Here is a 12,447-nt window from a genome sequence, read left to right as displayed (position 1 = left end):
ATACGTTTGTTACATTACTTTGCTATGTTCTTCTCCATCTCTTTCAATCTGTCAATAGTTCAATGAATCATGGAACTTTGGAAACTGCCAGATTGCCACTTGCCTGGGAGAAGAAAATAATATTAAACTGTCCAGCATCACTTGTCCTCCTCAGCAGCTGAAACTCTGTGTCAGTGGTTTCCCATTCATGAAACACCGTGATGAAGCTGGTTGCTGTGAAGTCTTTGAGTGCCAGTGTAAGTACTGTGGCAAGTGAATTTGTGAAATTTTTGCTATGAATCTTTGTGGACAACATTTGTATTATGTTTGTATTGATTCAGTAAGGTGAAATAGAGCAGAATTCCCACATAAAACATTAGGCATTAAGAGCAGATAAAAATGTGTTTGCCAAGTTAGCTTTTCTTCACCAAACTAGTATTTTCAGATCTCACTGAAAAAGATTAAAAGAATTAAAACCAGCTTGAGGCTGAGAAACTAAACTTGAAGTGTGTCTTCCAGGTATTTGCAGTGGGTGGGGAAATGAGCATTATGTGACTTTTGATGGAACATATTATCACTTCAAAGAAAACTGCACGTATGTCCTCGTGGAGTTAATTCAGCCCAGCTCTCAAAAGTTCTGGATTCACATAGATAACTACTACTGTGGTGCCACCGAGGGAGCAATTTGTTCAATGTCCCTACTCATTTTTCACTCCAATTCTCTTGTTATTCTGACACAAGCAAAGGAACATGGAAAAGAAACAAACTTGGTAAAGTATTTTGTTAAAATGAGCTCTCATTACTTTGCTGTAGTTACATTACTCTACTGCCAAATGTCTTGCCATGTCAAAGGATGAAGCTTGAGAAAAATAGAACTGTGGGAAATGCAGTTACATTGCTTCCTTGTTCTTTCTTTTTTCTCTGTATCAGCAAAACTTAGTATATTCCAAAAGCTTGAAATTGTCACACAATTTATGGTGTTTTTTTCTTAACATAAGTATTTAGGTGTAAATTACAGCATATTAAAAAGGAATAATCAGGAACTGTCTAAATGACTGCCTTTTTCAGATTTCATTTTGTGTACCTGAGAGCTGAGAAGTAGCTCTTCTGAGTTACATGAATTGTATATACTATTGAACAGAAAAATGTCCATAAAGACCTTTTGTTTCTCTTCTTTTTAGGTTTTGTTTAATGATAAGAAAGTTGTTCCAGACATCTCCAAGAATGGAATCAGGATAACCAGTTCTGGCCTTTACATTATTGTTGAAATACCTGAGTTAGAAGTTTATGTCTCTTACAGTCGACTTGCATTTTACATAAAACTGCCTTTTGGAAAGTATTATAATAATACCATGGGACTGTGTGGTGAGTGTGCTCATCAGCTGACAGTAAAGAACACAGTAATTTTTCCTCCTTCTTTCTCATTTCCAAATTCTTGCAACTTCAATGATTGCTATGTTACAGAAATCTTAACAAATGTATCTCTTTTTGATAGGAAGACACTCTCAGAAGATAATGTTTTGAGCCACTTCCTTCCACTCTATACATTTGCTGGAGACAAGCTCTTTCTAAGCTCTTACTTTTGATCATACCTACTCTTTATGTAGGGTCTTCAACAAGTCAGAGCCATCTCAGTTGCTTTAGCCATCCAGAGAAATGCACTAGGCAACACCTTAGCTCTGAACTTCATGGCAAACTATTCCCTCTAGCCTTCTACAAAGCTCTTTTGAGCCCATTCAGGATTCTGTGTGTCATTTCTTTCCCACAAGAACTTCCCACCAGGTATTGCTCTGTTATGTAAAAACAGCTTTATCAGTATCAAACAGCCCTGAATTGTCTCTTTGTTTATATTTTGCAACCAGGTACATGTACCAACCAGAAGTCTGATGATGCTAGAAAGAGGAATGGTGAAGTCATCGAGTCCTTCAAAGAGATGGCTTTGGATTGGAAAGTCCCCGTTTCTACCAACAGATACTGTAACCCAGGCATCTCAGAACCAGCTAAGATTGAAAATTATCAGCACTGTGAGCCTTCTGAGCTGTGTAAAGTCATCTGGTAAGATAACTTCCACGGAGGCCAAATAATAAGTCCACAAGACAATTTTGTGCTTAACTATATTACTTGGGTGAGTTGCTTATACGACACAGTAAAAATATGAGCTCTAGCATACCTTCCAAAACTGAGCAGTGAACTGATGTAAGAATGTTCCCAAGTTTGGCAGGTGTTATTCAGCTGCAGCAGCATCAGACCTCCCTTAACTGTGTGTGCTCCCTCTGCCTGTGGTTTCTTGATAAGTTTAGCAGAAACCAGCAATCACTCAGCACCTGTCTGAATGCTGTGGATGAAAAAGAATACAGTCAGAATATAGCAAGCAAATGTGTATGTCTGTTTTTTAAATAATGTTGTTTAAAATATGATTGCAAACCATGTTGATACAATGTCAATGTATAAAATTACAGACATGAACTGCTCAGAAGCCTTGTCTTTGCACATGTCATTCCAATGTAAAATTGCTTTGTTTCAAAGCATTGTAAAGAATGGGAGGTAAAGCTCATTCTTAATTGAATCATAGAATCATTAAGTTTGGAAATGATCTCTAAGATCATCAGTTCCAACCATCTACCTACTGCCAACATTGCTCACTGGGCCACGTCCCTCAGTGCCACATCTCCACAGTTCTTGAACTCCTCCAGGGATGATGATCCACCACTTCCCTGGACAGCCTGTGCCAGCACCCCAATACACTCAGTGGGTGTACTGCCAATCACAGCAACTTCTCTTTGTACTTTTGCCTTGATGCTTTCTCTGAGTGGGGATCGGTTCAGCTGTGAGTTGAATTCTAACCCAAGTAGCCCAAGGAAGTAAAATGCTCTGTTTCCTTGTTTCCTTCCTTTGCAAAGGAACCTGACTGAGTGCCACCATGTGGTCCCCCCGCACCCCTACTATGAGGCATGTGTAGCCAGCAGGTGCTCACAGCAGCACCCCAGCACTGAGTGTCAGAGCATGCAGACATATGCAGCCTTGTGTGGGCTCCACGGGGTCTGTGTGGACTGGAGGGGGCAGACGAGGGGGCAGTGCGGTAAGCCTGGCAAACACCTGCTGCAGAAGTGGCTCTGATCAGCTTTTTCATAATGTACTCACGCATTTCTATTCCTCTGCATCAATACTTCTTTAGCTGCTCAGGACCTAAGAAAAATGGGAACAAATTTAAAAAAAAAAAAAAAATTGCAGTCTAGAAATAGTGCAAAACAAGTGGGAAGCAGGTCCATGGGCTCTTCTGAGAAGCTTGCAGAGTGGGTTGGGACATTTCTCACTTTTCTCCCCTTTGTGTTAGCTACAACTTCATCACTAGATGGCAATGCATAGCTTCTCTTCTCACTGCCTGCGCAGGGGCCTTTGATTCTGGTTAAGCACTGCTGGTACTGCTGCAAGCACTTGCGGAACGTATGAAGTTCCTCTTGCTGAAGATGCAGGGACCCCTTGCTGGGCAGGAGCTTGGGCTGTGTTGGCTGCTTGTCCATCATGCACTGAAGGGTACAAGTGGTCCTGCGCTTTCTAATTCCTGTGTTGTGATGCTCTACAGAGGCCACCTGTGCTCGGGATCAGGTCTACAAGCCATGTGGGGAAGCAAAAAGAAACACTTGCTTCAGCAGGTGAGTCATTTCCTATGGCAAAGGCTCATAACTTGAGGAGTCCCAAGGAAGGCTCAAAGATAACATTCCCCTGGGTTTTAGGTGTCTGCTTGTCCCTAGTGCACGTTTCTGCCTCTCATTCGTTTCTGTTTGTATTCTAATTGTGCAGAGAAGTTGTTATGGACACCCTCCCCTCACAAAACAACACACCAGTGTTTGTTGAGGGATGTTACTGCCCTGATGGAAATATTCTGCTGAATGAACATGATGGCATCTGTGTTTCTGTCTGCGGTAAGAAATAATGTAAAAATTGGGATAAGGTGGGATGATAAGGCCCCATGTAGAAGTGCACATAAGGGAGATGTTCTGGGTACAGAGAAAATGAAGGGCCCTTTCTAGGTAGGCTGGAAATGCTTCTGATTGACAGTTTCCTCCTACTTTTGCATATAAAGTGAAACTTTTGCAAGATCAAAGATAGGCATATTTAAACTATTAAGCTAATATAAGATATTTTGGCTACATAACCTGTGAATTTTCACACTTTATCTTTCTGTTTGTGTCTGTTTCTCAGATTTCAAGAGCCTCCTATTTCTGTCCTGCTGCTTCTGCTGTTTTCCCCAGTTCAGTTATCACTAATGGAATCTAATTTGTTTTGTAGGTTGCACTGCACAAGATGGATCGGTGAAACAGGTAAGGCATCCATTAATCTAATGCTTCTAGTTTTTGTCTTCTAATGACTACCTCTACTGTTTTTACAGCCTAGGGAGGCTTGGGAGCATGACTGTCAATACTGTACTTGTGATGAAGAGACCTTCAATATCTCTTGCTTCCCCCGCCCTTGTGCTAAATCCCCACCAATCAACTGCACTAAAGAGGGCTTTGTACGTAAAATAAAACCACGTCTGGATGATCCATGCTGCACAGAGACAGTCTGTGGTAAGTCACTGATTCATGTGCCATCATGTCATCAAGTAGCATCATTTGCCTCATGGTGACCCAACAGCTAGCAGATTCAAACAAGCACACTGGAGTAGTAATTTATTCTTGCTGTCAAAAAAGTCCTCCTCTAATTCAATTTGTATTCTAAACTACTGCTATGACCTACTAGGCATCTTCTCCTCATAGTCTACTCAGGCCCCAGATATTTATTCCTAACGTCCATAGGACACTGCAGGGCAAGGTTATCCTGGCAGCATTGGGATGTTTTCATCTTCCTTATTCCTTCATATCCCCGAACAAAGATTCATTGGGCTCCTTTGGATGTCCGGTGGGCACTGCTCAGAGCAGAGTGCTCTGCCTTGCATCTCCCTACTTCTATGTCTCTGGCCCTCAACCACTACCTCTTCATTTTTTCCACTCTAACTCATTTGCTTTTAACCCAACACTTATCTCTGTCATTTCACTTTTTCTCTGATGAGCATGTATATTTTGTTAGAGATGACATCCAGTAGAGGAAACATGGGCTAGAACTATATGCTTTACAGTAAGAAAAAGAGCTTTGCAGCAGGCCAAGCTTCAAGAAACTTAATCTGAACAAAACCCAACCTCAAAAGATGTTTGGTTTGAGAATAATCTATTTTCTGGATGTTTGAGCCTTAGGCTGTGAGTAAAACAGCTGGACAGGATGATCTGATTTACTTTATCTCCATTTGTCCATTGCAGAATGTGATATAAAAACTTGCATTATCAACAAAACAGCGTGCGACTTAGGTTTCCAGCCAGTGGTAGCTATATCTGAGGATGGTTGTTGCCCTATCTTCTCCTGTAGTAAGTACCATGTTTCCCTAACATGCTCCTTTGAAGTCTTACACTGAGAGGGCGGTTAGGCCCAGGCACATGCTGCCCAGAGAAGCTGTGGATGCCACATCCCTGGAGGCACTTGGGGCCAGGCTGGATGAGGCCCTGGACAGCCTGATCTGGTGATCAGCAGCCCTGCCCACGGGAGCGGGTTGGAACTGCGTGATCTTTGAAGTTCCTTCCAACCCAAGCCATTCTAGGATTCTATGATACTATGATTTTTAATTCCTTTAACTATTTCAGTTTTTCTAAATGAGTCCCTCCCTGGTGCATTTTGTGGAACAAGAATAAGTGCTGTAAGTTTTCTGTAGATAATATTCAATGAAATATCAGTGTGTGATTGATCAAATACTGAATTTGTATTACAGTGAAGATATCTAGAAGTTCCGCTGCCAAATCTTGTTTCTGGAATTGCATACCTCACCCAGCTTCTCATTTACATAGTAACTAGCAAGGTGGCTAACAATAAAGAAAAGCTCATCTAATTTCAAGTACGGGTAAAACTAGGTGAAGTAAATTAGTTTTCCCATATGGAAAATACCAGGATAGAATGCATAACATTTGAGCAGATGTTGCCCATGGGTTTCAGAATGACCGTTAGCAATGTGTACTAGCTGTGCTTTTCCTTCCATTGTGCAAGCTATGGAAGCTTAGCAAATAAACCCAATTCTACTCTCTGTCTTCTCTAAAACACTAAGAATTCAGAGCTGAGTACTATAATGGTAATATCATTCCTAGCACATCCTTTTCATTTTCTTTTTCTTACAGTACCAAAAGGTGTATGTGTTTCTGAAGGAGTTGAATTTAAGGTAGGTCTTCTTCCAGATACTTCTTTCCACGGGTTAATGCAGCCTGAATCAGAATTTTATGAACTTGTTATTGTCAACAATCACGTAAGAAACAAGATTAAAGTGGTCCATAACTGTTTCCTGCCACTAACCTTATGTGTTACTGGAAATATTAATGAATAGGTAATCCTAGAGATTAGTAGCTTCATTAGAAATCAAAATAATTAGAGATCCTTAGGTTTTAGAGAGTACAAGTCAGAATTGTGATGGAACACAAATTTAAAAGCTTATTAGATGCTGTGAGATTAATAGATAGATCAAACTGAAGAAAAAATGAAGTATGGAGTTTATGAGATAATGTAACAACTCACACAATATGTTCAGTGCACTTGGGTGTGTCAACCTCATGCAAAACTTGTGATATCGACAGCGTCAGTTTCACAATTAAAGATCTGAGACATTCTTTCCAGGAAGTTCTGCCAAAAATAAATACTGAGTATGATCATTATTTTTCAATAGTCCGGGGGATGTATGTTTCTTCACACCCACCAATTTCTTGCCATTGCCTGTTTTCTCTCTGATTTCCTTTATCTTTTCAGCCTGGAGCAGTGGTGCCAAAAAGCTCTTGTGAAGACTGTGTGTGCACGGATGAGCAGGATGCTGTGACGCAAACCAACCGCATCCAATGCATCCCAGTGAAATGCCAAACCACCTGCCAGCAGGTCAGTGCTGCACGCAGTCCCCACCACCAACAATGGCTGTTGAGAGAGAGTACTGTAAATCTGGGGCAGTACAAGTGCTGTCTTGCTGAAGGGTAGCAGGATATAATCTTCTGTTCAAGTTTTGTAAAGTCCTTTTTACAGTGCTGGCCATTTTTGCTCTAGCAAACAGAAGAAATTACCCAAGGAGGGATGCCTTGAAGATGAATGGCTGCAGAGCTACTAAGGAGAAGTCTTACTGCTGAAAGATGATGTTTATGCCATTCTGTTGGTGTTGTTTTCGGCTCAAAAATTAAGATCACTGAGAAACCACATGGCTGTTTATGTGTTTCCAGACACTACTCAGTACTCATGAGTTGAGAGTCTGAACAAAAACTGCTCAGTCTATTTCTGAACATAAGCAAAGAATGGTTCCTTCTCTTTCTCATCCAGATAAGGCTAGGCTCTCTACCCATCCTAAAAAATTGATAAAACCATTATCCTTCATCTTGAAGCCAGCAGCACCCATGAAAAGACTGATGGATACCTAAAGCACAGGGAAGGAAATAACTGAATCATGATCTTCATGTGTTTGACAGTGACGACCCTGGTGAATAATCATATCATATCAAGCACTGGTGGTAGACTTTGCAAATAATCTTATGATGAATTAATTTATTGCAACTTGTGTGTTAGCAAAAAGAAGAGTAGCTTAAAGCAGGGTCTACACAGTAAGTGAAGCACCCCAAAGGTCACTATTAAAAACTGGAAAGAAATTGCCAGCTTTAGTTGTCAGGCTTAAAGTGGTTCCAACAGCTTTCTAAAGGAAAACAGAGGTGGGCTCATTTCCCCTGCTATCTCCAGTGTGGCTTTGATCCAGAGGTGTTTCATGAACAAGGTAGTGCAGCTAAATGGTGGCCTTATTCCCACAGGGTTTCCGCTACGTGGAAAAGGAAGGTCAGTGCTGCAGCCAGTGTCAGCAAGTGGCTTGTGTGGCAAACTTTCCATTTGGCAGTGTGACCATTGAGGTGAGCGCTCCCTTGCTTTGCATGCCAAGCTGAATTGACTTCAATGCTTTTAGAAGTAGTGCCATACATTTTGAGGCTGCAAAGACCTTTCAGAGATTAGAAATTATCTGTATTTGCAAAGTATACATCAGAGTTTATATGACTGCTCTCTTTGCTGTGAGCATCTTGCAGACACTGCTGTTTCGAAAATAATTTATCTCTGTCGGGAAAGGAAATCATGTCACTCCCTCTTCCTGGCATGCAGCAGAGAGAAGGAATTTGTAGGGGGTGGTGACATTGTGTAATACTGCAGAGATAAGTGAGCTGGCTTCACATTATATTGCTCCAGTACTGGAAACAGAGTCATTATCTTGCCCTGAAGATACAGGGCTGAATAGTTTGAGCAAGCCATATAACTGTACTAACACTTGTTACAAATTTGCTGGGCAGGAATTGAAAGTGTTACAGCTGCTATAGGGTATGTAGTGCACCTCAGTAACACAGCCAGGTAATACACTAGGTCTTCTCAGCTTAGTGTTGCGTAGATGTGAGCTGAGCCTCAGGCTGGCTGGCTGCTTTTATTACCTCCTGCTATTGCTGTGAACAGTTAATGACACTGTCTCACCCAGTGGCTATTGTTTTATGTGATATTTCTCCTCTGGTAGCTCTTGAGCTCTGCATCTTTTCTGTTTCATCCTTTCCTTCCTTGAAAATTTATGTTGCAATTGGCTTCTCTTGTGCCAATATAGAATTTTTATGCTTCCACTTAAAAGGTGGTTACCATGAGGAGGTTTTATCCATTAACCTCTATCATGAAGATTGTTTTCCTCTTTCAAACGATTTGCTTTTCTTCCATCTATTAAGAACCGTCTGAAATCCTGTAGAATTACTTTTGTTTATATTTCATTCAATCCATATTACCAGATATACATCATGGTATCTCTTAGCATTTCTGTTCATACCCCCATATTTATTCTGCCACCAGTTTGTGCTCCTTTCCATGTAAGTGACCAGAAAAGGGATTTTGTGGAGGCTGGTAGTGAATGAGCTTGGTAGATGTGAAATCAGCATCTCAGCACTATCAGATTGATTTGAACATCCCAGCCCTTCTGCCAGGGGCTGTATTACTATTGCATTATTCTGCTTGTATTGTCATACTATGTTATGACTTATTTATTCTTCCTGTTGTTTTTCAGGTTGGAAAGAGTTATAAAGCACCATATGATAACTGTACTCAGTACACATGCACCGAATCAGGGGGCCAGTTCTCCTTGACTAGTACAGTAAAGGTCTGCCTACCATTTGAAGAATCAAACTGTGTCCCAGTAAGTATTTTAGAACTAGGAAAAAAGCCTCTTGAAATGAGCCATGCCATTGCTCTGGGAGATTTCTTTACTCTTTTGAATGGGTCACTTCACTTTTTCTTGACCTTTCTGAGTCAATCATCCTATTCAAAGGAAATGTGCTTTTTCAACTCTGGATGAACTGTCCTAGGAAGCATAACAAAAGTATCTGTGAGCAGTGCACACACTTTTTGTGAAGTAAAGCACTAGAACTTGAAAGAGGAGAGTCATGGGACAATGACAAAGCAGGATTTTTCATCAACTGACAGCCACTGACTTGAATTACCTTTGGGGTAGGTTTTGTGTAAGTCAAGCTGTTCAATTTCAGAGGCAGGTGTCATTCTTTGGCTTTGAATTTGCCTCTTTTGTGCTGGCTTCAACAGAACCTAGGTAAAGTCAGGTATGTGTTACAGAACATCCCACCTGGCTTGAGAGTAGATTTAAAGAAAAGATACTCCCTGATGGATTTTTTTTTTTTTTTTTTAAAGCTGTTCTCCATAAAACTGGTACACAGTACACAAATGGGTGTAATGAGGAGTTGGTGTGTTGGTTAAGGATGAGGGCATCTTTTTGAACTCCCCTTGTTTCTACCAGCTGCTTAACAAGATGTGCAAGCTAGACTTGAGTATCCGAACTTCTCTGGTTTGCTTTCAATACAGGGGACTGTTGATGTGACTTCAGATGGCTGTTGCAAGACTTGTGAGTATGTTAAATCACTGATTCCCTACTCAAATATGGCTAGGTTCTCCACTGCTTGTAGCCCTCTGCATGCACTGAGAGCTTGCACTTTCCATAGAATGGAAGGCTGTTCATTTATCAGCAGAGCCTCATAGTTGAGGCTCAAAGCTTACTTTGCTCTTGCAATGAGAACACCATAGCATCCACCCTAAAACTAGAGGTGGTCATAGAATAAATGTTAACAGGCATCACTTATAGTAGTTATAATACAAACTAACTAACTAGCTAACAGAACACTTCATGTCTCCTTGTCTCCGTTCAGCAGCACCTTACATGAACTTCATCATAAGTCTTTATTTGAGCCAGTCACCAGAGAAGTGTCTAGACAAATGGGGAATTGCTTTGTTGAATTGGTGCTTCTTTGTATTCTGTCGTTTCTTGTGTTGTTTTTTGTTTTTGTGTGTGTGTGTTGCGTGTTGCATTTTGTTCTGTTATGTTTTGCATTTAAACTACAAGACATTTTAGTAGAATGATCTGCCCTTGGCTTCCCAGCAGATGTCTTTCCAAATTTCTTTTAGCCCACTGGTCTAACAGCAATGTTTTCCCCCACAGGTATTGACTTGCCACATAAATGCAAACGCAGCATGAAAGAGCAGTACATTGTTCACAAGCACTGTAAGTCTGCTGCTCCAGTCCCAGTGCCCTTCTGCGAAGGGACGTGCAGTACCTATTCTGTGTAAGTAGGAAACCTTTTTCTGTGTCTTCCTGGCTTCTTGTTTAAAGAAGTTTCCTGGTTGGGAAACTGGGTGTGCAGAGCAGCAGCTGTTAGCAACGTGATAAAATGTCCTTGGTGCGACAGCAGTGCCTTTATCTTAGTCACGAAAATAGGCCCCTCTAAAAAGGGACCATTTAATTTATTAATTTCCTGTCCTTACTCATTTTTTTTTCATGGCTCTGGGCTTTGATGGAGTTTTTTCCTGTTCTTTGGTCTCATCTGCATGAATTGTTCAAATGTTGCCACAATGTGTGTAAACCTCAAATCCCCCAAGTTTTTGGTATTTTCCTCCCTGATTTCAGAGGATCTGGCCCTGCATGGCTAGTAGTATCCTGGGGAAAGCTTGTTATGTATAAGCATAAAAATAAATAGTAAATTTTGTTCCTTTGCTCATTAGAAGCACTTCTGTTCAGAGTGGGAAATACAGACTGTTTTAGGAAAAAAACAACTGGTAGACTGATGTGCAAATCTCATTTCTGTAGGTATTCCTTTGAGAACAATGAAATGGAACATAAATGCATTTGCTGCCATGAAAAAAAGAGTCACGTAGAGAAGGTGGAACTGGTTTGCTCTGAGCATAAGACACTCAAATTCACATATGTGCACGTGGATGAATGTGGATGCGTGGAAACCAAGTGTCCAAAGAGGAGAACATGAGCATAAACTAAAGGATACATTTCAGCTCCTGTTTCACGCTTCTCTAGCAAGTGCGTAGTTTAGAAAACAGCTGTGAGTAACCTTCAAGTGATGGTACTTCTCTCCTGTGCCTTTTCTTTCTGATATTATATGCAGTTATGGAAATAAGCTGAAGATTTTGCTCTAAATGTCTGTGGAATAAACTGCATTTCAAAGGGAACTCATTCTCTTGTTTCAGTGATGCTGCTAAAGGGGCAAGGTAGCTAATGGCTTTAATCCCATAGTGCTGTATAAACCAAGGTTATCACAAAGCACTACAAAGAAAGCTCATGCCTTTCAAAAGTCCTGCCTGAAGAAAGTGGACATTACAAAATCATGATGAGATGCTTCAACTGATTTTCCTCAGAAGGGGAACATTAATTACTTCCACAAGGGTGGTTCAGTTGGAAATGCAGGTCTCAGTGCAGGGGCACATTGGTGATCTGCTCCCCCATGGTCCTGGGCCTACTTTGGCAACAAAATCAAGGTCACTGCAGAAAAGCAAGGTGCCTTTTAACTTCTACACAGCAAATACTACACCAGGAGTGTAAAAACATGCTTTAAGTGTACACTACAATATTAATACATTCACGTCCTCTCGCTGTTTTTTCATCATTAGCTAACATCAAAGTTCAAGCTGTGCGTCTGGTGTGAGAGGCCAATGTTCTGATCCACTGCTCCTTGCACAACTATGATTAGTGGTACAAGCAATTTACTCCCAGATAGCACGTTCCATGAGACAGGGTGTTTGTGACAGTATTTTATCTAGACAGGGGTCAAAATAGCTCAGCAATTCCTTCAGAGCGTGCAGGTAAGGCAGATGTTTCAGCTGCTTGAGCAATTTGGGCTTTTTGTGACCTCAAAGAGGACTAAGAACTGGGACTTAAGAGCACACTGACCTACAACCTGCTGAGCAGGGGTTTGGGAGCTGTTTTGGAGGGCATAGTTTTGAACTAACACAGCAGCTAACAAATGCACTAACTCTTAGTTTACCATTTTAAAATGCTGCAGCTACTGAGCTCCAAGTAATCTCTTATTTAATTCTTTTTCATAATAAATCATTGTAATCGATGTC

At 40.9% G+C, this 12,447-nt stretch overlaps 1 protein-coding gene across 1 annotated transcript in view; it reads left to right on the top strand.

Moving 5' to 3' along the window:
* Positions 1-11,354, top strand: part of LOC306948074 (mucin-5B) — a gene marked incomplete at both ends in the record, with an annotated part of 40,152 nt that extends 28,798 nt beyond the window's left edge. The window contains 17 exons of the mRNA XM_079537551.1: positions 59-236; positions 499-749; positions 1,161-1,344; positions 1,842-2,034; positions 2,880-3,058; positions 3,563-3,632; positions 3,781-3,902; positions 4,270-4,301; positions 4,370-4,547; positions 5,274-5,378; positions 6,177-6,217; positions 6,796-6,918; positions 7,827-7,922; positions 9,098-9,226; positions 9,904-9,943; positions 10,535-10,658; positions 11,180-11,354. Coding sequence (XP_079393677.1) covers positions 59-236; positions 499-749; positions 1,161-1,344; positions 1,842-2,034; positions 2,880-3,058; positions 3,563-3,632; positions 3,781-3,902; positions 4,270-4,301; positions 4,370-4,547; positions 5,274-5,378; positions 6,177-6,217; positions 6,796-6,918; positions 7,827-7,922; positions 9,098-9,226; positions 9,904-9,943; positions 10,535-10,658; positions 11,180-11,354 — 2,220 coding nt within the window. The remainder of the gene's footprint in view (positions 1-58; positions 237-498; positions 750-1,160; positions 1,345-1,841; positions 2,035-2,879; positions 3,059-3,562; positions 3,633-3,780; positions 3,903-4,269; positions 4,302-4,369; positions 4,548-5,273; positions 5,379-6,176; positions 6,218-6,795; positions 6,919-7,826; positions 7,923-9,097; positions 9,227-9,903; positions 9,944-10,534; positions 10,659-11,179) is intronic.
* Between the last annotated feature and the right edge of the window lie 1,093 nt (positions 11,355-12,447).

Source organism: Tetrao urogallus (assembly GCF_951394365.1).
Source record: "Tetrao urogallus genome assembly, chromosome: 6".
NCBI classification, from domain to species: domain Eukaryota; kingdom Metazoa; phylum Chordata; class Aves; order Galliformes; family Phasianidae; genus Tetrao; species Tetrao urogallus.
Note: the sequence above shows the minus strand (reverse complement) of the source record. Positions and strands in the feature narration are given on the sequence as shown.